A 24,239-nucleotide genomic window follows, 5' to 3' on the forward strand; every position below is an offset into this window, starting at 1 on the left:
GCAATAAACATAGGGGTGTATAAATGTTTTTGAATTAGAGTTTTGGATTTCTCTGGATAGATACCTAGGAATGGAATTGCTGGATCATAAGGTAGTTCCATTTTCAGATTTTTGAGATACCTCCATACTGTTTTCCATAGAGGCTGCACCAATCTGCAATCCCACCAACAGTGCACGAGGGTTTGAAGGGAGCAATTCTTGATAAGGGAATGAAAGTGGGAAGGTGGATATGGTGGCCTAGAAGTGGGAATGACTGAATAATGAGTTTGGCAGAAGAGGAGATAAATAGAAAAGAAGGTTTCCTATTTAGGTGACTGTAAAAGCCAAATTAAGGAGTTTGAACTTTATTTTAGTGTAACGGGGGCACCGTTATACATATTTTAGTAGGGAATGTTGTGTATCCAATTATAAAGTTTAAGAAACAATGGGGGAAAGTGGCCAGGAGACCACTGAAATGGCCCAGACACTGGGTCATAGGACCTTGGCATAGGAGCAGGAGGTCATGGGACCTTGGCATAGAAGCATACTCAGTCAACCTTGAGTATATAGTTGAATGGAAGAATTATTACCATTGGTGACAGCATTTGGAAAGTCTGGGGAGGAAGCTCATTTGGGAGAAAGAAGGTTAGAGTTGAGTTTTGATGTATTAAATTTGAGGAGACTACAAATAGATGGAGCTATCCTTCCTATGAAGTATTAGAGATAGGGAACTTGCATTGTGGAGACTGCTTGAATGCACCCCTCTCATCTTTCTTGTGGGGAAGGGGGAAGCCCATAGCTGCATGGCCCATAAGACTAATGGCACATTTTATCCTCTCCTCAGGGAATAGCAGAGCTTGGCCACCACTGGAAAGTATCTTCTGCTTGGGCATCATGTAATTCTCTCGAATTACTGGAGCAGAATCGTACCTAGCTCTTATTTTCTAGCAGTGCCCTCGGGGAGTGTGAGCCATATATTTCTACTTAGTTCTATCTCTTTCTTTTCCTATCTTTCTTTTCTCCTGGCAAATTATGGATTCAAAAAAACCCAAATTCTATGAATCTATTTCTAATGCCAAAGTATGTCATTCAGCAATTGTTCATTGAGTACCTTCTCCGTGACAGGACTGCCTCCTCTCCATCATTTCCATTCACCATGCCTGGCTTTCCTTTTCCCTGTGTACATTGGAGGGTGAGGGGATAAATGCATTGGCCACAAGTCAGAGCAAATGTTTGTGGAGAGATTCCAAGTCATTCCACCAGCATTTGTGAGGCTAGTCAAAATAAAATACCTTTATTTACAAAGGACATATATAGCTGACAGTATGTTGGAGAATTAGGAGGGCTGAGAACTCATGTAATTTTAGCAAATTCAGTGAACTCCCTGAGACTCAGTTTACTTATCTGTGAAATGGGTGGGTGGGCTAGTTGATAAAGAATTCAGCTCCAATATCCTATGCTTTTATATCATGGAGTTAAGCTTATAATGCCTTTGACAAGTAGCACCCTTATATTTACAGAATATAAGCTGTTTCTTATTGTAAATGATTTTTAAGGGTACCATTTATGTCCAGTGTCACCTTGAGCAGTAGAAGGCTACAGAGTCCCTTGGCTGAATCCTCTGCCCACAGATCTGGTGGCTCCACCCAATTGCTGCAGCCTCAGAGGCTGAATAACCGTCTCCTCTCTCAGGAGGATATGAATATAATTAAGAGGGATGAAGATACACGGTGTATTCTTGTGGGTCAGATGTGGGTGACATTGAATACAAGAGCCACAGGGTCCCCAGATCATCATGTTTTCTTTACTCGACTGCATGGGTCTGAGCCCGCCCCTGTTTCGTTGACATGGGTCTGAGCCCGCACCTGTTGCTTCGTTGACCATGGACTCTGTGCAGCTGATCCTCTGAGCTTACTTCTGTCATCACTCTTGGTCCAGAATGGTTTTGCTCTGGCTACAGCCTCGCCTGCTACTTCCTTGAAGCTGTTTCCCTGCCTATCTCAGCGTCACTGCCATTATCATTCTGTCCCATTCTGTAAGGAACCTGGCCATTGCTTCTCCCGAGTCCAGCCCAGCTCAGCCCCGCGCCTTCCCAAACTTGTCTGAATTATGTGTGCCTGTTGTTTGGGCTGGTGCCACCCATCTCTACTGCGGCCACCCTCCTGTCCTTCGGTCCTTCAAGAACTGCCCAGAATGCTTCTCCCTGATGCTACGACTGCAGACTGTGGCCCCCAGGCACTGTCACAGCAGCCCACCTGTCACACTAACTGCTGTCCCTATGGCTTCTTACCCACGAGGCACACTTCCTCTCCATACATTGAGCCTCTCTTTTTCTTTCCCCCCCTACAAAACTACGTCTTTGACACTTTAGTAATATAGTGCTCTGCTTTGGTGGATCTAGCCTAAATCCTCAAGGGGTTCACTTAGATCAGGAAAACCACAGGCTGTGGCAGGACTCGCCAGGGCTCTGGGGTCCCCCTCTGCTGCAGGCTTCTGACCTTTAGTGCCTCTCTTTTCGCTTAGGGTGGTACCTCTTTGCCCAAGAACACACTCTAGATGTTGGGGGTTCCATCACACGTATTTTTCCTGTGGATGAAAAAACAAAAAGAACAATTTAGTTCTTCTACGTGTTTGGAAATCCTTCTTATGGGGTCTTCCAGGAAGCAAGAGCCTTATGCAAATAGCGTTTCCCAGGCTACTTAAAACAGACATGCAGTTTAGACCCCACGGTGGTTCTGGGCTATGTCTTATTATACAAGTAATAGGAAAGGGAAGATGAAAGGTTATTTTGGAGCTATATGCCCAGGAGAAACCTGTCTGGACACAGCCTCTGGTAAAGGCTGATCAATGTGTATAATAGCTTGTGTTGGTTTCGCCAAGAAAAAGTAAGCGACGTAAAGGCCCAGCACCCCAGATCCAAAGCATTCCTCTCTCTTGGGTATTGTTTTCTTTCATTCCAAGCTTTCTGGTTGTGTAACTGTCTAAGCATCTTCAGACACGAAAGGGAAACCCCCTGCACTCCTTTTGTGGTCATGTTTTTGTATGCTCCACTCTGCCCACAGAATTGCATCCTGGCCATCGTTGCATGAGGATACAGTAAGGAAATCCAGCACTTCCTTTAAAAGAAAGCGACGTGCCTTGTTTCCCCAAACTTCTCTTCCTTCATTTCCGGCACATCGCCATGTGGCACACATCTGGGCTTCTGTGGAAGGAGGCTTCAGGGGATGCATTTCATTGTAAGGTGAAAAAGGAGTTCTGTCTTGCCCAGCCTGGCCATGTGCTTCTGCAAATATTCAGAGTGTCCCTTGGGAGGTGGGCACTGTGCCCACAGAGAGAACTTCAGTCTTTGTTAAGCCAACGAATTCACTTCAACTGGAAAGAAAATACGTTTCTCCCCGGCCCCCAGGAAGGTTTTGGGACATGTGAAAACGAGCCATTTTCCCGTTTTGCGTTTAATACAATAGAAAATTAGCTAAAAGAAGCTAGGGAAATAACCAAGATTATACAACAAGCTAGATGGAGAAAGTACGTTCAGGTATAAGTGCTTTGATCATCCGGTTTCAGAAGGTTCAGGCCCTTCCCACAGACCGTGACCAGGTGGTCATTCCAGGAGCATGCTCAGAAGCCACAGCAAAGTTTTCAAATAAAGACTTGCGTCTAGCAGCTCTGCTCCATATCCCCTAATTTCTCTTGGTTCTTATGGTTAATTACATGTTTAAAGTCAATACTCTTCATCTTTAAAGTTTGGTTTCTCAGATTCGGGCTGAGGTTCTGAATCAGAAAAATCGCATTTTATTAGAATGAAGGCCTCCTTTTCAGTTTATGAAAAAAGTCAGTAGTTTGCTTTTAAGACACATACTTAGATGTCAAGGTTAAAATACAGTTTACAAAACAGAGTACTCTTCCAGGGTTTTGGATAAAAGATTCCCATCAATACCTAGCATTCATTTCATGATTTTGACACAGTGAGAAATGGAATCAAGCAATTATTTTCCTTTGTGCCTTGGGTCAAAACTGGGCAACAAAATTTAAAATGCAAGATTGATTTGAAAAACTCCTCAGAGCTATGAAAATGATGCACATAGAGGCACATTCATTGTTTGAAAGGTCATATTGTAAATGGAATCCCATTAACTAGGTGGTCTCACTACTATTAATTAAGAGATCTTCAAGTACTGTGCAGGAATGTACACTTCAACATGTAACATTAAAAAACTTAGAAGAATGAGCATTCATCATGGAAAAGAATTTCCTGCAGAATTTTAAATAAATTAACATGCAATTTGCAAGAAAACACTGATGGTATAAAGTGAACTGTGCCTATTATTTCATTTGTGCATGGTATATAGGGTTTTTTTCAAATCAGGTGAGATGTAAATTAAGTTTTAAATTAAGAAAAATAGCATCTGAGATCATATAACCTGGAGATCATTTCTCAGCTCTCTGCACACCTCAATGTCTTTACCTTTGTCCTCAAACATTGTGTTATTTTCTGCCTCTGTATTTCCTCTGCAATCCCACATGTCTCCATGCCTATATGCCCTCCTGACACACCTAAACACCAATAGAATGACCTCCTTTCCGTGGCCTTGAAGCCACAAGAATCGCCCCCTCGATAAAGTTTTAACCCACAATATCAGGTGAATGAGTTCTTCCCCCAACCATTGGTTCTCTTTTAATTATCCAACCCTTTATGCTAGTTCTCCCTCGGTATAATTCAGTTTGTTTGTTAAAATGATTGTCACATCCAATCCTTGAAATTCTTTAAGAGCCATGACCAGTGTTTATTACCGTGGTAACCTCAGGACAGAGGCCTGACATAGAGTAGGTTCTTGATGTAGACTGATGTTTATGTCCCTCCACCCCCCAAATTCATATATTGAAACCTAATCCCCAGCGTGATGGTATTTGGAGGTGGGACCTCTGGGAGGTCCTTAGGTGGAGGGTGGAGCCCTCATGAATGGGATTCGTGCCCTTATAAGAGGGACCCAGAGAGCTCCCTTCCCCTTTCCACCAAGTGAGGGCACAGCAAGAAGAAGGCTGCCTATGAAGCCAGAAGCAGGTCTTCACAAGATATCAAATCTCAAACTTACAGCTTCTAGAACTGTGAGAGGTCAGTTTCTGCTGTTGATAAGTCTGTGGCATTTCTGTTATGGCAGCCCGAATGGACTAAGACATTTCTTGACACATATGTGTGGTGCGAAGGAATCCTGCAGTGTCCCAGTGCCAAGCCTAGACGAACTCCGTGGTTAATGGGGTGCTTTCCGGGTGGCAGACGGGGGTCTCTTTCACATCGCCCGAGTACGAGATGGGCTCCTTGGAGACAAAGTGCTTGTTCTGCTTGCACAGCTTGAGGGTTCAAAGACGTCTCTGAAACAGAAACTGCTCAGCCTCCCATCCCTCTTGATCACGGTCATTTTGGTCCCATCCAAGTCCAGGTTTCGATAAACAATTGCAGGACCACTTTGAATGCGATTTGTCTAAGATCTGACCTTCCTGACCATTTGGACAGAAATAGAAAGAAAAACTGTTTTCCTACATACTATCCTTCAGCACAGGCTTTACTTAGGAGCTTTGGAGCCCCTGAAGAAACAGGAGACTGTGAACATACTCGTGGATCACCTTTTTGGGGGAGGTGGGCAGAGAAGGTTAAAGGAGCATCGGACTGCATCCCCTTCTGTGGGGATTAGAAGGAAGGAAAGCGCCAGCAGCTTCGTGGTGCTTTCCACCGGGTTGGATGCCCCCGCTCGGTTATCTGAGCTCCCTAAGGTCCTCTAAGCAAACACCAGAGTAATGATCTGAGGCAATGCAGCTGTTGGTTTCTTCCCTCTTGATAGAAGCACTTAAACCAAAAACCTGAAAGGAAAGAGAAAGGGAGAAAAAGGAAGGGGGGGGGGAGAAAGGAGGGAGGGAAAGAAGGAAGGAAAGAAGGAAGGAAGGAAGAAGACAAATGTAAATACCTTTTGTCAAACACTTTGCAAAGTAATGTCACTCTTTATACTTTTTCATCAAATACACGGGTAAGTAGAGACCCATTTTCAGGATAATTGAAAAAAACAGCAGTTTCTTCCCCCCACCCCCACCTCCACCCCTGCTGTGTGATACTTTTTCCAGAAAGACAAGAACTGCTGAAGGAAGAAGTCTCCCTGGGCTAGATTCCAATTAACTACTGTACTGATTGCTGATAACGCTTGGCAATCTCTGTTCTTCGGAAAATGGGACAGAGAGTCTGAAAGGTCATAAAGGCGAGGTGACCGATGAACCGAGACACAGAACCTAACACCACTGTTTCCCCAGTTTTCTGCAATTTTAGTGTGCACACAGTGGAGGAAGAAAAACGTTGAGAATGAAGTGCCGTAGGTTTTGTACTCGACATTCAAAACCATGCAAGTTCTGGTATATGTGTCTCGAAACTCAGATATTGATCCACGGGTCTGGAACATACTTGCAGCATCATAAAGTATTTCCATCACGCTACATGACTTGCTTTCAGAGCTGTGGCAGAGTGGGAAAACTTGAAATTTGGATTAGAAGTATGTCTGAGGTTCTAGTTCTGCTGTTCGCGAGCTCTGTGAGTTTGGATTAGTGATTGTATCTCATAGCTGCATGACGAACAACTGCTTGGTGCCTCACAGGGGTAGACGTCAGTTGTTCAGAAGTTTGCAGGGTTTCGCTGATCTGGACTGCACTCAGCTTATCTTGCTTAGAAGTCTGCAGGCTGGATCTTCTCTCATTCTTCTCCCGGGATCAAATGTCCTTCCCATGGATAATTTCCAAGCTTCTGTGTGTACCACATTTGTTAACATTCCATTGGTCAAAGCAAGTCATATAGCCATGCCCGGAGAAAGTGAGAGAGTGTGACAAAGTGTGGATTGCAAATGGCATGGATAACAAAATGCAGGCATGTGGGAGACTAAACGATGCAATCTACCATAACACTTAATTCTCTCCATTTCAGTCCTCTCATCTGTGATATGGGGATAATCCTATGCCTTTGAAAATTAAATGAGATGACACTTAAAAGTAATGAGTTCAAGGCTGGAATTAAGTTGATGCTCAATAATTGTTACTTTCTTTTTATTCACCTCTCCAACCTTGCAAAATGGAAATGAATGCCTGCCACACTTAACAGGATTATTGTGAGGTTTTAAAAAGGTAACACGTGAAATCATTTGAAAGAATGTCAATTGCTATATAATTTTTGTATTGCGGTAACATAGGATGCTTATCCTTACACAGATAGAAGCATAAATTCAAACATTTGTATATTAAGTCACAGTTTTAATTGAGCTCTCTAGCTTAGTGGGTAGTGAGTGGAAAGTTTCTCTGTGATATATTTTGATATTTGCAAAGCAGATAAGTATGGCCTAAGATGAGGAAAGAGGCAAAGGAGAGTGAGAGCGGGAAGGGGATTTGTGTCATTAGCTAAGTAACTCCCTTCGTGTTGCCCAGGATATCTGGAGCCACTCCAGGAATAAGGTCTTTTCTGTTCTTTATCACCCTGATGCCTAAGTCTTAGTGAGGATATTTCCCAGTAAGAATGAAAGAGTGATGGGTCACAGAGGAGAAAACCTAAATGGTTGTTAAGTCACAATCCTCTTACCTTAATAAATCGAACATTGTTTGTGAAACAGGCCAATACAATCCTCAGATAATGACCCTTAATTGTGTGCCTGGCTGCAGTCTCCAGAGACTCCAAGAGGCCTAAAGAAATTAACCTTGAAGATGACAAAGACGTGGGGAAGAAAGGGTCAATGTTTTAATGCAGCAGAGAGGGGAAATCTGAGCCTCTGGCCGTGACCTGTCTAATGGCCTTTGTGACATGTCCGAGTGCTCCTGGTCCAGAGAGGTTTATTATGATTTTTTTTTTTTTAAACGCCAAAATAGGGAAGAAGAATGGCCCACAGGACAAAGGCATTTGCTAAGACAGGTTCAGGGACATTCCATCTGTAGGTCAGAAGCCCCTGCTACACACTGGAAATTTCTTGAGTCAGATTGCAGCTAAGACTCCCTTCCCCTGCAGTGCAAATTTAATTGATTATTTTACCAGTTTCTATGTATTTGCTATTTATTGACTTTTTCTTCCAAAGCTGAGTTAATCCAGATTATAAGTGCTGCCCTTTTTGAAGCTGAAGGAACTCTTTTGGAACATGAAGTTGCAAGCACAGAGCACCTCCATTTAAAGAAATCCGAGGTAGAGAAATGGGAATTATCATGGCTACCTCTGAAGGCATGGTATTTTGGTGACACAGAACATTCTCCAGTGTCAGCATGGCCAACAATCTGATTATTGTGCACTGACTTTGCACATCTTTTGCCCAGGTTTGGAATGTTTCCTAAACCCCACCCTGCTGCCATCTCTGCTCCTACCCCCTCTCACCTTCTCATCCTCAAATAGATCGAACTACTTTATACACATATGTGAGACATAGAGTGATCGGTTCTTAACAAACTTGGAAATGATAGCTAATCAATTGACTGGTATGCTCCATTTTACAGATAACTATTTCTTTTAATAGCATAAGACTTTGTGTGTGATTAGTGTCTTGCAGGGTAACTGGCATGAGGTAGATGACCAATTAATACTGGTTTCATGAACAAATAAGTGAAGGAGGTACTAAGTGTTCACATAGTGGTCTAAAACGATACTGTTTCAAATGCTGAATTTGCAGCCCCTGACCAATACAGAATAGACCATTAAATGTGCATTTAACTCTTTATACTCGTATGTCTGATATTGGTGGAGGAGATGAGAAGGAAAAGGCATTCTCACTAGTGGTGGCCTCATTGAGCTAAATGTCGGTATAGTCTGTTGTGTGAGCACATTCCTTAACTGAAGCTTCTGGGAAATAGCAAGAAGAGTAGGCCCTCCCTTGTAGGGTAGCTAAGAGAGTTGTATGAGCTAATGCATGAACATCCTGGAGCGCAGTGCCTACCTGGTACAGGTGAGTATTCAACAGTGGTTGTCATTTGTATCAGCAACATCTCAAAGTCCTCATGTGGTTCTGGGACCTGTCAGCTCCCAGGAGTTTGGTGTAGCCAGGGACGTCTCAGACCATTGTGAAAACACTGACTCCAGGACCGGGGGGCTGGGGTGTGAACAACCAGAAAAGTTACATGTTTCTCATGTGGTGTGATGATATAGGGTATTCAAAATTCCTTCCTCAAAAGGCTCTTTCTCTCACTCGGGAAAGCTGTTCTGGTTCGGAAAACTGTGCTTGGAGTTTGTCAGAAAGCAATGAGCCTTAGACGTGCAAGTAATCTATTTTTTTTTTTTTTTAACCTCGACATAGTCCCACTCTGTTCTACCTCCTTAAAGTAACACTGTGGGAGATTTAGGGTCAAACAGAGTAACAATAAGCACGGGTGATCAGTTGTGTCAAAGACAAAAAAAAAGGTTGAGTAAACTCCAGACAAGTGGTCCTGATTGGCAATTCTGGTGAGAGGGTCTCTGGGATTAGGGGGGGGGGACAAAAACACGATCGGAATGCTTCAGACAAATAGTTCTTAAAAGGAAAAGCCAATAATGGATACACCTTGTTCAAGCCATTGTGGAATCAAACAGGATGAAGGCTAAGTGTGGCCTATAGAATGAGTGGTGCCTCAACAATGGGCGGGTAGAAAAGCCCGTTTTAATGTGCAGAGCTGGTAAGGGAGGCAGATGAGGAATGATATCTTGACTTCCTCCTCCACCCCCACACCCCCCCAAAAAATAAAACCTTTGAGGGGATAGAGGAAGGATGTGAGGAAGGGGAGAGGGAATAGAATTAACGGTGGAGGTAAAGGAATAGAATTCTTGTGGAACAAATCAGTTTTTAGTTGCCTCAGAGGAAGTTAATAATGCGAATCCGTTTAGGAGAAGGATTGCAGAGACAGTGGAGCTGTATTAGCAGAAGGGGGATCTCATGGGAGTGTTTACCATCCTGTAGAGAAACACAATAACATGGGTAGAGGTTGATATAAAAAACGAGGTGACAGATGGAAGGGCTTGATGAGCTGGTTGAGCTTTGTATCAAACCTGCTAGAGAACATAAAGGCACAGGATGAGGGCTTTCTCTACCCTGTTCTCTACGGTATCATCTGAAACTAGAATAGGTCCCAACACACAGTAGGTATATTGCAACTATTTGTTGAATGACTGAATGAATAAAACAGAAGACAAAGGGACCCCCAAACACTAGGAGACTGAGGAAGTAAAAGTAATGTTTAACAAGACAGACAAGGTCCAGAGGACCCCAGAAATGGCAAACATCTTTTAAGTAAGGACAGAGTGTTGTACTCGGTATTTTAGGGCTATTGAAGATTTGTCAGGATGTTACGACTTTGATAAAAGGATGTCAGTACCTGGTTTTGTATGACGTTGCAGTCATGCACCTAAACTATAGTAGAGAACGGTTAAGAATGGAGAACTGGAGACTGGGCACAGAGATGCATCAGAAATGTAGGCTCTGAAGATATTTAGAAAGCAGATGTCTGAACTGGAAGAGAAAACAGGGGTTACTCAAGAATTAAGAACATGAATGACTATACAGCTGATATATTATAGAATTGTACTCTTGAAACCTGTATAATTTTGTTAACCAATATCACCCCCAGTAAATTTAATTTAAAAAAACATGAAGAAAAAAGTGGGGTGAGAGGGCCAGCCTTTGACACCATCTGAAGGACAGTGTATGGATTATCCCATCTGGAGATGCATTGAGAGTCAGGCGTAAAGACAGCAGAGGATTAAGTTCCATCCAAGGGATGAGGAAAGGGGGCAAGAGCTTGAAATATCATTGATGAGTTCTCAGATGGTGTGCGTGTGTCATTTACATGATGTGACACTTTTGGTGATGGCGTAGATGTTCTTAGTGGCAACGAGGAAGTCACCAGGAAAAGGAGAAATGTTGAATTATTTCCACATAGAGAATTCCGCAAACATAAGAAAGTTCAGGCAAATCTCATTGTTTCAACTTCATTATGCCCTGACCCAGGTTTTAGCAATATTTTTTTCATTGTCTACTTTTTACAAGTGACCAGCGGTACTGTATAAAATAGCCGATCCTGGTTTATTTCGAGTCCTATACAGCACGCACTCTTATTTTTTAATGCTCAGCTGTTCAGGAACCAAGTCCATTAATCTGGTTCTGAAACTTTTCCTAAGAAGAAGCGATGCTGATACGCTTCTAAACATCTGGTCAAACAGAAGAAAACAAGAAAATCCAGTTAACGATCCAGATGTTGTGTCAGCACTGAATTAAACAATTGGCACTTAGAAATATCCAAGTGGTGAGATTTCTTTTTCAATGTTCTGCACTCAAACCAGAAAACCCTCTGAGTAATGGTGGCAACTGGACCCACGGCTGTCAGGGTCCCAATTCTTAAAAGAAGAATGAATGGATAGCGAAAAGCACTGTCTTCAGCTGTCAGCTCTGGAGAGCAAACCTGGGCAAAGCGCAGCCCCCCTGACGCCTGTCCTGAGTGAGTGTCCCTGCCCTTTGGTTCAGATCACTGTTCTTGGCTCAAATGTGGTACCTAAGACCGGGCTCATTTGTCAAATGAGCATGGTACACAGAGAGCTCTAGGCAGATTATGGAAAGAGAGGGAGGAGAGAGAGGGAGGAGAAAGAGCGCGGGAGAGAGAGAAAGAGACAGAGAGAGAAGAGGATACGGAGAGGAGCAGGCTTCTCCGGGAACAGCGCTTTTCAGGCACTGGGGATTCAAGTTAGACAGGGTGGCGGTGCATAGGCGCCGCTGGCTGGGAGAGGGGAGTGACGGGCGCCTCCCATCAGGGCTCTTTGCATGTGGGATGCTTAAGGACTGCACACAGAGGGAGTAACTTGGAGAGGAGAGCAGCTGGCATGAGGATTCCACCAAAATGGAAGGGCTCCTGTCTCCGATGAGGACGAAGGTAAGGGGAGTGAATCTTGATTTCTTTTGATTCAGCTTGGAGCTACAGAAAAGGCGGCAGAGGTGCCCAGAGCTGGTGAACGGGAGGCTCACTGAGCTTTTGTCTTGTTTCAGAACTAGGCTGGCGAATGCAACTGGATCTCTCAAAGAATAGGCTTGCCTCAAAGGCAGCGAGGTGTGTGGGAAGGGGAGAGCAGGGGGGAGAGAGCCATCTGTCAGTGTGGACAATGGGAATCTTAGTAAATGAATTCTCCCCTTGGTTGATTAGACAGCCATATTTTAGCAGGATTTCCAGTCACTCTTCCTTGGGGGCTATGCAACTCTGGGAGCTGTTCGTTGCAGGAAGTACCAATTGCTCAGGCTACATTGCTATATAACAGAAGGAGTAACACGTCGGAGGAGCACGCCCAGCTCCCGCTTGAAATCTCTTTCCTCCTCTTCTTCAGAGCAAGAAGGCCGGGGAATCTTCTGTGGAAAGTAGGTTAATGCATTCTGGAAGCCAGTGTGTTTTCAGAGAACTATCAGACTGGCAAAAGAGCATGCTGAATGCTGGACTAGCCTGACATCTTGAACTTGGACCTGAAACATTCATGGGGAACTGCCGACCCTCTCCTGGAGGCTTGGGGAACTTGTTCTGCCTGGGTGGAGCTTGATTTTTCACTTGAGAAAGGGTTGCTTTGAAGACGGGGCTTTCCATGGAAAGCTCAGGTGATGACAAGGCTGTTTGATTTCGGCTATTTCCACAGAGGACTCTAAATGGGTGGGCTAAAAGTTCTAAATCGTGCTAGAAATATTACTTTTCTTTTTCAGACATTTCTAAAATAGGGAGAAACTATCTCTATACCCACGTGCAGAGTTAGAGCTGATAGTGGAAGGCTTTGACTGACCTCGTCTCTTTGATGCTCTATTTAGTGAGTTCAGCACAAATAGATTCTTTTGTCATTGAACATTTTCTTTTCTGCTAGTTAAGGAGCACCGTCCCAGTGTTTTAAGGGAATGTTAAAACTAGGCTCTTAAGCATGAAAGCGTCCCATCCTTGAGGAGAATTCCTGATCTCCCTGTCGTGTTCACCAGTCCTCTGATCATCATTCATTAGAAGGATAGCCCCAAGTGAGAGTTTGTTACCAAAGGTTCTAATCCCAGCCCTCGGCTTGCTGGCTGATCAGCTGGGAGAGCCCCTCTGTGACCCATTTGGTCTCCCTGAGCACGGAGCTGAACTCATGGTGCTTGCACACAGCACACCTCAATTCCAGGTGCTGTGAGAACAGCATGTAGTGTCCTGTAGAGGTACTACTGCAAATGGAATGGCAAATGGCACTAGACCCCTAGTTCCCTTTTTTGACAGAATGGGGTTTGAAAGCTTTAGTGGATGGCATTATAATCTGTTCACTCAACCCGCTTTTGTAATTGCTGCCTCAGACACTTGGTCCTGGTATTGTGCACTCTCTGGCTCCCATCAGATCAGTGCCTCTGAGTTCATAACCTTAGGCAAATATAGTTCTCATAGACTTCGAGGGGAGTTCCCTATGCAAATGAGTCAGAACCCAGGCACTGCGTAAATCACACCGCTGGCAGATTAAAACGATATGTTGTAGTAGGGGGAGAGATGGTTGGCAGTGGGTCAGGCTACTCATATATTATGTTTATCAGTTTCATTTACATCGTAGCTTATTCCTTAACCATCACGTCATCTAATGAACATTGAAACTTGGGGCTTTAGGTTCCACCAAAGTTCAAACATAAAATTTCTACTATAGATCTATAGTAAACTGACTTTCATTCAAATCTCTTAATTTTTAGGTTTCAAGGTGTGTGTTTTGTGTGTGTGTGTGTGGTGTGTGAAATTGCTTCTGTGAATTCTTTTTTAATCTTTTTATTTCTGGCTCTGGAATTTCCCTATTGAAGATTCAAATTACATTTGAATTAGATGAACTATACTATCATCGTGACTCAGGAAACAAAGCCCAACTGTGTAAAATGGTAAAAGGAGGTCCCATTGATGAGACTCAGCTTTAGTTCCAAAACTGCTGTATCTTGTATTGTTGAAATTACCCAGTGATTTTTAAAAATCGATCCAAAGACATATCAGCGACAACACGTTGCCATTCTTAACCTTTGATCCACACTATGCCTGTTTAAGTCTATTCTGGAATATTCTCCCCCTTTAGTGAGGATTTAGCTTAAAGTTTCTGATTTCATGGCATCATGAAGGGTTGGACAAAGGAAGTCTCCTAGTGCTCAGTTTTGGTGTGTTATGGTTACTTAATAACTTACTGACAGTTTAAAGCAAGTGTTGAGGTAAATTGGACATCATGCAATAATTTCATTATGCCATGTAATAGACTTAACCAGTCTAAATCATGGGTGCTTAATGCATTTTTATCTTGAGATTTGCATAATTGGCACATAAATATGCATGAGATTAACTGGAAGTGGCAAAATGGGGTGGCCACAAAGTTCACGAGTGTTAAAATTAAGGCAGTTGTACAGAGGGCAGTGCTATCCCCTGCGTGGTGGTCACACTTGACATACCTAGAAACAGACAGGGTGGCAGCTGGTCTCCCTGGGTCCCAGTGAGTGTGGTGTCAGCGATGCAGGGTTTCGCACAGCTTTTGGTTTTTGGCTGGATGCACTTTGGGCGCACTGCTTAGTCTTCCTTTTATATATATAATGCAATCTCATAGAGTCTCTAGGCTGATGGATATACTTCTGGCTGGCCTCCTGGCAGGCCGTAACACAGGCCTCAGGACTCTAACCATAACAAATGATGTTTGCAGAGGCGGGTGGAAAAAATGAGAACAGAGAAATGCTGATTGAGTCATTTCTCCAATGAAGGTAAAGGAAAGGATTTTTATGATTAATCATCTTTGCGTACTTTTTAAACGTCTTCTTTTTTGAATTTGATTTTTAATCCTCCGTCTTTCATAATTCTCTTTAAACCTCTGTGCACCTCCTCCAGGAAATGAGATTGGCCAAAAAGTTCCCCAGTTTTCAGCTTCTTGTGCTTTTTGCTCCCCAATGCCTGCCGCAAAATTTGCAATGAGCCACTGGCTAGGGTCATATGAAATCAAGCCACATCTGTACTTTTCATCGAAGGAAGCAGTATGTTCTGGAAGAACTGCATCATCAACCAACAATGATGAAGAAGGAGCAGGGAGAGAAAAGAAAAGAGGAGAGGGGAAGAAAGGAGAGAGGAAAAAAGGGAGGAGAGGAAAGATGGCTTGGTTGAAGGGCCGTCTTTTTTGTTTCTTTTAGTTTTATTGACACATATTGACCTACAGCACTATCTAAATTCAAAGTGTACAGCAGAGTGACTTGACTTACATACGCGTATATTGTGAAATGACTACCACAGTAAGTTTAGTTAACATCCATCATATGGTTATCAAAAAAATTGTTTTTTTCCTTACGATGAGAACTTTTAGGATCTACTCTCTTCACTTTCAAATATGTGTACCATGTAGCCATGTTAGCTGTAGTCATTCATAGTGTCCATTATATCCCCAGAACTTATTACTCTCATAACTGGAAGTTTGTACGTTTTGACCACATTCATGCAGTTCTCCCATTCCCTGTCTCTGATCTCTTTTACTGTGAGTTGGATTTTCTGCTTTTTTGTTGTTGTTTCGATTCCACTATAAGTAAGGTCACACAGCCTTTGTCTTACTCTGTCTGATTTATTTCACTTCGCATAATGCCCTCATGGTCCACCCATGTTGCCATAGATGGCAGGATGTCCTTCTTTCTCATTGCTGAATAGTATTCGTGTGTGTGTGTCCACGCACCACATTTTCTTTAGCCATTCATCTGTCAGTGGACACTTAGGTTGTTTCCATCACTTGTCTATTATAAATGGTGCCGCAATAAACATAGGGGTGCAGATATTGCTTCCATATAGCGGTTTTGTTTCCTTAGGGTATATACCCAGAAGTGGAATCACTGGATCATATGGTAGTTGTATTTTTAATTTGCTAAAGTATTGCAGACCCATCTTTTATATCCAAAACAAGGATACAGATTTATTTTTTTAATCAAATCCTTGCACAGTAAATGGAGAGTGGATTGATATGAACTTGGAGAGTAGATGTTCACTAGAATTATTGTAGTGATCCTTTTGCAATATATACAAATATTGAATCATTATGTTGTACACTTAAAACTGATATAGTGTTTTTATATGTCAAAAAAATTAACCTCTTTATAAAGGATGGAGTGCTCACTTTTAAGAAGTGGAATTTGACAACTCAGTCTCTACTGTGTATGCTAACTAGGGTTTTTAGAGTGCTGTGCTCCTGTTGCCTTTATTATCTGCTCTCCTTTACAATTAGCGCGTTCTCTAGAGAAGGTGCTTTTTATCTGTCTGAACATCTCATTTCTGCCACAAAGACATTGTGTCATTTACGGCACTTACAGTTACTTTTTTTTTTTTTTTTTTTAAGAGGTGACTTCTGATTTGTGGCAAAAGGTAGTTTTCTGAAGGAAGTCTTTTGAAAGGATCAGGCCATTTATAAAAGGGACACTTATCGGGAAATGGAAGCTGAGCTTGTGAAGAATGAGTATTTGAAATTAACACAAGAACTCTGTCCTGCAAGTCCCTCTCTTGTGTACCCAGGGTAAGTGCCACATGTAAGTAGCTACAGTGAGTTCAAGAATTGTCCATCTCAACCACGCGGCAAGTTGGGAAACGTGTTAGATACAGAAGTGAGATGTGAACGTTCTAAAAGTACAGAACATGTAGATAGCCAAAGGAAGAACAAAATAACAGCACCAGAGGCTCTCTGGCTCTTCAGACCACTTATCATACAGTCTAGGCAACCCTTCACGTCACTTAGAATTACGCCAGATCTGCCTAAAACTTTGCCAGGTCTCCATGGAGAACAGTGCCTGAAATCCTCCATTTTGTCCTACCTACCTGATACATGGGTTCTGATTGAATGTTAGACTCTCCCTGTAAAGAGCTCTGTGAACTTAGACTTGGGTGAGAACTGAAGCATGGTGCAGCCTGAGTAGGGTAAGACTAAGGGGGGACGAGGGGGGCTTGGCAATTACTTTCAAACACATTAAATATACAGGAGATTATTCACCAGCTAATGACAGGCTATACTTTATCTGAATGGAGGCTTAAATAAAAGCAAACCTGCTGGAGTGGAAGCATGACAGGTTTAGATTAAATTCAAGGCAATGTTTCTTGACATTAAAATGCTTTCCTGAGGAAGGCTGATACCGTTTGCAGACTGGAGGCGTCTGAGACAGGTAAGGAGACTCCTACCTGAGCAGCCAGGAAGGAGCCTTTAAGACATTCCAGATTTTTATGGCGCTGTGAATTTTTACCATAAAGCCAATAAAACCAGACTAGGTTTGTTTACAAGACATACATCAGATTCCTTTTCAAAGGGCTATTGTACTGGAGTGTTTTGATTGAACCACTGAACTCAGTTGGGTGAGAACAGGAAGCAACTTTGTTCTTTTTCAAAGGACCCCTTTCCAGGCATATGTGAATTGTGGAAAGGAAGTTGGGGGCCCTAGGACAACTGACTTAGTTAATAAAAAAGAGAGGTGTGAAGCGCCACAGCTTATTCTAATCACCCTATCTAGGTTCAAACCCGAGCTCTGCCCCTCAGTAGGGAGTACATTTTCTGAGCCTCAGTTTCTTCCTGTGTGAGATGCATGCAGTAACAGGACCTGTATCATGATTGTTGTAAGAAGTAAGTAAGTTAAGGCCTGTAGGCTTTGGGCACACCACAATACACGTTAGCTGTCACTAGTATGAACGTGTGAACAGATGAATAGGTGCAAATGTGTAAGTCATGACACACATGTGCCGTGGCCCGTCACAGTTGTGAATGCACTAGGAAGGGCAGGTGATCTGCCTGCAGGACAAGGCTGTTAGCTCAGACACAGAGGGACAGCTCCCTCCTGTGGGATCCCCGTGAAGCTGGGACTTCCTTGCCTGTCGAGAGCTCAGAAAAAAACAGATGCTTTTACAGCGTCAATCAGCTCTCATTACAATAAGGCCTTTCACAACAAATAATGATGATAAGTAGATTGTTTAGAAGCCACGACTTCAGACTCAGCCCAGAAGTTTCAATTCTGGGGCCTCAAGAAAATCATGTTTCTACACTGGTCCTTGGGTTTTGCCATGTCTTAACTGACCCCTTAATTAAACAACAACAACAACAAACCTTTCTTTTATGCTTTAGATCTTGCAAAGTTGAACATATATTATTATCTCATGTGGTCTTCACTGCTGTAGTTACAACCCTGAGATCAGCCAGCTGCGAAGCAGCACCCTCCCACCCTGGAGCTGGCTGTCACCTGTTTACCAGCACACCACTGCCTGGGGCCTGCAAGTGCGGGTCCAAGCGTGGTATCTGGACTCCAGGCTCACCTCGACCCTCCCTCAGGCCCTCACTCTGCCTCTCGCTCTTTATTCTCCTCCCAGACTCTACCCTGGCAGTTCTCAGGCTTCTGCTGAACAGCCCTGTCACCTGGAGTGTATTTAACAGTACAAGTTCTCTTCCAGAGATCTTGATCCAGTAAGTCCAAGATGAGGCCCAAGAAACTGCATGTTGTCAAAAGGCTGGAGGACTCGATTTGGGTGATTCTTTCAGCACGTGTTGAAGAAACACAGCCCCTACCCAGGAACCTCTGGGAAGGCCTTGCGGCTCCCTGAACATTCCAGATCTTGGAGCATACCCTGCCCTCACCTCCCTGCCCTTTCTCGCCCCTCTACCAGCTCGAATCTCCCCTCTGGCAAGTCTTTGACACCCCAGACTTAGGTGGGTCCACAGCATGCTCCGCCTACCTCAGCCCCAGCCTTCCCCAGGGTCAGTCACCAAGTGTTTCTTTGTTCCCCTTCCAATGGACCAGGAGCTTCTTGAAAGCAGGCTTTCCTGTGCCTTGTTCATCCTGTCTGCCTAGTACCTCGCCTGGTGCAAGCAAAACTGTATGCTCTCACTACATAGTGACTGCAGGACACAGAGCACTCACAGCTCTCTAAGGGCTCGTGTAAGTTTGATAAATCCTGGGTTCGAGCAGATGTCACGAGGCCAGAGTAGCTGGTGAGAAACAGTATAGAACCATCTGCACAGTCAGTGGGGCAAATTCCACAGGGTGGGATCCCCAAAAGGCAGGATTTTCAGGGACAGGTAGTGGGTAAGTTATTTTGGTTTTTCTTTTCCTGTCTTGCCTTTTCTGGTTAGGAATAACAGTGAGCATTGATGGAGCATTTTAATAGCTGCCAGGGTTAGGATGCTGAGGAGAAGCCACAGCTGAGGACTACCGCCAACTTTAGCCAGGGGTCACGGTTCTCCCTGACGCACAGTCAGAACTTTCTGTTCCTAAATGTCTTATGACTGTACTTTTGTTGAACAACTAAAGAACTCTTGTCCAGATAAAACCAGGCTGTGGTGACTCTATGCAAATGGGGAAAAATGCTGACTTTTTCTTTTACTGCCCGAGTATCTCAATAGGGAGCATAAACTAGCTGAAAAATGGTAAAACAAGTTAATTCCTTGCATTATCACAAAGCAATATTAATCAATACCTTGAATTAACTGAATTAATGGTAATATATTAATACAATGTAGCAATATATAAATATAATAGCTGTAATATATTAATAATTTAATATATGATATATACGTTTCAGTAGATATGTATTACTATATTGATAGAACATGTTAATATATTTTTATAATATTGGTGTTGGTTATAAATATAATATATTAATAAAGTACACTGATATATTAATATATAGTATATTAAAATAGTATGTTTTAATTATAATAGTAATTGCCATTTGTTGAGCTTTTACTATAAGAACAAGGTGGGTTTTTTTTAAATCTCTAATTCTTATAAGAACTATGAAAAGCAGGTATTTTTGACCTCATGTTGTAGATGGGAAATGAAGCCTCCAATTGATTGAGTTCCTCAGAGGTATGGAAATCATGAGTGGAGAAAGCAGGAGTTTCAACCTAAACCTCCCTGGCCCCAAAGCCCTTCCTCTTTCTGACGTCTCCCTGCCTGCCGTGACCAACTTAGAAATGAAGACTCTGTAGGAAAAGAGCCTGACTACACCATTGCCTTATTGTGCATGGGGAGTAATGGGAGAGTGTAGTGTACAGTGTTAGCTTATTCTAATCCACCAGTTCATTTCATTTTAACCACATAAATCCTGAGACAGCTTGATTCCTAAGAAAACCGTATCATAGAAGCTGCAAAAACTGGCTTCAGAATTGCCTGGGGTGCAGGACCCTGGGGCTCTTTGGCAGCGGCCTGAGACAAAGCACGGGGACCAAGCAGGGGGATACCCCTTATAGGTCTCCCCACATGGAACAACTTTCCTATTTCCCCACAATGACAGCTTTGACACTTTAAGATGAGGCCTGGGCAAATGCAGGAGGCAAGGCTTGCCCCACAACCCAGAAGGTAAATGAAAGAGCCAGCGACATACCTCTAATACCAGCCTGCTAAATGTGGGGCTCTCAAGGCCATGGTTGGTTTAAAGCCCTTTTCTATCATGTGCCAACAAAAATCCTGTTGGCCCAAGAGAGTTTATGAAGTCACTTGGAAACTCTCTGGATAGCCCTGATGAATGAGAAAAAACACAGGCCACTAGCTTCATCAAATGGGATAACAAGGTACCGGTAGGCCAGGGTACACTTGCAGGGAAGGGGCGGCCAATTGCTTAAAAGAAGACAGAGGAGAGTCTCCAGGCCCCTGCCTCATGCTGTGTAATGAAACTGGAATATGAGTGTGGCAGGTAAAATTGTAAGGTGACTGAGAGAGGGGAAGAGATAAGATGAGGATTTGTGACATACAGAAAACCAGGAAGTTGATTTATTGATGATAATTCTATTCATTTCCTGGTCAGATCTGTTTGCTGTATCTCAAGCAGAGAGAGAGGAGAACTCTTAGCCCAAAGCTGTGGAGAAGGAAAAAGTAATTTGGCAGTTCTTCTCTCCTATTTACTTATTCATTCAACAAGGATTTATTAAGTGCTCATATCGAGTGGCAGGCAGTAAGCACGTTTACTTCTGTCAAGGTTGTACAAACAAAAGGGGAAGTATGAGAGTCCACAAACAAGACAAACCAGCCCACTCACTTTCGCTTGAAAACAAATTAGAGACCATGCTGTAGAAGCTGGAAGCAAGAAACAATCATTTTTCCAAAGGCCATATTCCTTTTCACCAAGTGTGACGCTTTTAATACAAGTGGATGATAGTAGTTGGTTAAATTAACTTCACATTGACATTCAAAGGGAATTTCCACGTTAATGTAATGACTGAGTGTCTTCAAAGGGATAAAAATGCCTGAAGGAGGAACCTACTAGTAGTGAGTCTTCGAAGCTTTCCTTTATTTTACACGAAGAGCATGAACTCGGGACATCTCTTCTAAATGGGGAAACTGAAATATAGTCATTTCTCCTAAGATTTCCAAGCAAAACACTGTATTTAACACTTGGAAAAGCAGTTTAGAAAACACAGCCTGGGATACTATGCAATTTGATAAAGACCAAAGTCTTGAGAATAAAACCCAAGTACATACATGGACTTTCTATTATTCTTTAGTCTCTACAAATTATTGGCGGGAGATTCAGATGTACTGTGTGTGTATGTGCAGTTGTCATTCACTTTCAAAATTGATGCTTCTGGCAGTGATTCCAGTGCCCATGTCTGTGGGAGGGAGGGAGCAGGATTTAGGGGATACAGGCTCTAAAGCAACCTTTCATTGATTTCATGGCTTGAATAAATCATGGATCACTGTAGGGTGGGGCTCTTGGGCATTTCTATCATGGGCAGATGGAAAAGATATTAACATTTACTCTAAGCTACTTTGTTTTTAATGTTAGGGATAAGATAAGACAATGGAGCATAGTATGTGCCATAGTGTATGCCGCATGGCCAGAAGTGAAGGATGTCTAAGTTCTCTAATTCATTGCTGGCCAGTAGAAATGTAATTCCAGCCACAATGCTAACCACCATGTATCATCTCGTAGATTTTCTAAGGAACCACATTAAAAAATAAAAAGACACAGGTATAAGTCATTTTAATGATACATTTTATTTCACTAAAGATATTCAACGTATTATCATTTCCCAATGTAATCACTATAAAACTATGAATGAGATATCTTACCTTCTTTTTTTTTTTTTCATCCTGTCTGCAAAACCCAGTGTGCATTTTTTTGCTTACAGCTTGTCTCTATCCAGACTGGCACATTTCAAGTGCTCGACAGACACACGTGGTTAATAGCCACTGTGCTAGATGGGGCAGCTCTAACTGATTTATTAGTACAACCAAAGAAGCCATAAAGCTGGGATTTGTCCAATACTGGTAAATTGCCGTTGCTGTTCTAATAGCTTATTTTGACCATGTAGTCTCTCCCCAGGGCTATTTTGTAGCTGGGATTGGCACAGCCTGGGACCTCCTGTACAAGCCTATTTGGTGGGATGACTGCCCAGAGTGCTTTGCGCTGGGGAGTGAAAGCTGATGGTCACACACAAAGAATGAATTAGCTCAGTGTTCCCATTGTGCAGGAGAGATACAGGGTCAGGTCAGAGGGGATATGTGGACACAGGGGAACGGAGCACTTCTAACCAGTAACATGGTTATTTTCCACACTTTCCTCCCAGGCAATATAACACTGATCTCGAATTTCTTTCTTTCATTTTCTTTTTTCTTTTTTCTTTTGCCATTCTGCATGTTGTTTCAGATCTCTCTCTCTTTTGTATAATGGCATTCCTGTAGGGATTAGCTATAACTAGTTACTGCAGATACCAAGGTATTCCGTGTAGAGTCATTGTCAGCTGAAGGGAAGGGGCATTGCCTCCATTCCCTGCAAGGAGCCAGGTCCAAGCTCTTGGCCTTGCTAAGCACTGTATACTATGTGAGGCCTCCAGAATCTCTACCCCTGAACCACGCCTCTCTCTCAAGTTTCACGGTTACACACCTGAATCGTTGGTTTTTGTGGTAGGTTTTCCGTGTGTTTGTTTGTATCAACACCAGGATATTCCAGAGATATTTTTACCTTCAGAGAAGCTTGGGCTTATTGTTAGGCCCTCAAGCTGCTCCTCTGTCTCTGTCTCCTGTCTCACCAAGTGGCAGCCCCCTCCACCAGACACAAGCCAAAACCCGGATCTTCACATAGCTCTCCTTTGCCTTTACCCTTCCTATCCCACCGGTTCCCACACCCTGTTATTTTTATCTGCTCAATATATCTTGGGGCTGTCCCTTCCCTTCATCCACATGGTTAGAGTTCTGGTGCAAGGGGCCACTTTCTCGCTGAATTCTTGCCGTAGTCTCCGAGCTGGGTTTCTGGTCTCCACGACTCACTCCCTCTAATCCATGGAGTCATTGCTGATAGAACCACTGTTCTTAAACATAAATCTGATCACGTCATTTATTTCTTTTCAAAATTCTTCTCTTAGCTGCTCTCACTGCCCACAGGAGAAAAATTTCCCCCGACTGTGCCATTCAGGCCCTTCGTAATTAGGTCCCTGCTTACCTGTTTAGTCTCTGCTGCTGCCACCGCCCATTGGAATGTTATGCTCGAGCATTACTGAGGTTTCACCAAAAATCCATGGTTTTCCTGGTCTTCGTGCCTCTGCACATGCCAAGTCTTATGACTGGATTCTGCTCCCCTCTTCTCTGTAGGAAGATTCCATAATCCTCTCAGAAGTGACGCAAGTGTCACCCCTCCCCAGACGTGAGGGCAGACATAGAGTCACCTTTTCCCCTGTCTCCACTGTCTCACCCATTATCCCCCATACACACATCATACCTGCTACATATAATTGATGAAAAAGGAAAAGCTGTCATCTAAGAATGAAGGTCTGAGGACCGTCCCACATGGAAAGAAAGTTTGGCTAGATGCAGGGTTAACGTTCCATTCATGACATACCTGTCTCATGTGCTGTGTGTACCATACTGTAGAGATATTCACCTACAAATGTATGGGTGCCAGACGCATAAGACCAGGTGGCCTTCACCTCAGCCAGAGCAGCAGGGCTCAGCAGCAACAGAAGCAGGTGGGTGCCCTTGTTGGCTTGGCTCCAGGATGGTGGGGACGATGATGTCATCTGCTGAGTTCCAGCTGTCATTATTAGTGCATGAGTTATGTGTTTTCATCCTCACGGTAACACTGAGGAAACTGAGGCTCAAACAAGTCAAATAACTTTCCCAAGATCCCATAGCCATTAAGGGCATAGAGCCAGGATCTGAACGCTTATTTGGCCATAAATCCCACATTCTTCCCACTGTAACAAATACCTTCCAAATGTGTCTTGTGGTGGGTGGTATTCTGAGTATGACAGATAGGTGACCAAGTTCTTCAAGAAGAAGAATGAAGGATGAGCCAAATAGCGG

General features: G+C 43.2%; 1 protein-coding gene across 3 annotated transcripts in view; it reads left to right on the plus strand.

The window, feature by feature from the left end:
• Nucleotides 1-24,239, plus strand: part of FRMD4A (FERM domain containing 4A) — a 566,526-nt gene that overhangs the window by 116,785 nt on the left and 425,502 nt on the right. Inside the window, exon 1 of one of the 3 annotated variants that reach the window (XM_081046122.1) lies at nt 11,614-11,871. The exons of the other annotated variants lie outside the window; for them this stretch is intronic. Coding sequence (XP_080902248.1) covers nt 11,839-11,871 — 33 coding nt within the window. The 5' untranslated portion in view covers nt 11,614-11,838. Of the gene's footprint in view, nt 1-11,613; nt 11,872-24,239 lie in introns of those variants that run through there. 3 annotated transcript variants of the gene reach the window in all.

The sequence above is a fragment of the Rhinolophus hipposideros genome (assembly GCF_964194185.1).
Source record: "Rhinolophus hipposideros genome assembly, chromosome: 1".
In the NCBI taxonomy this organism is placed as follows: domain Eukaryota; kingdom Metazoa; phylum Chordata; class Mammalia; order Chiroptera; family Rhinolophidae; genus Rhinolophus; species Rhinolophus hipposideros.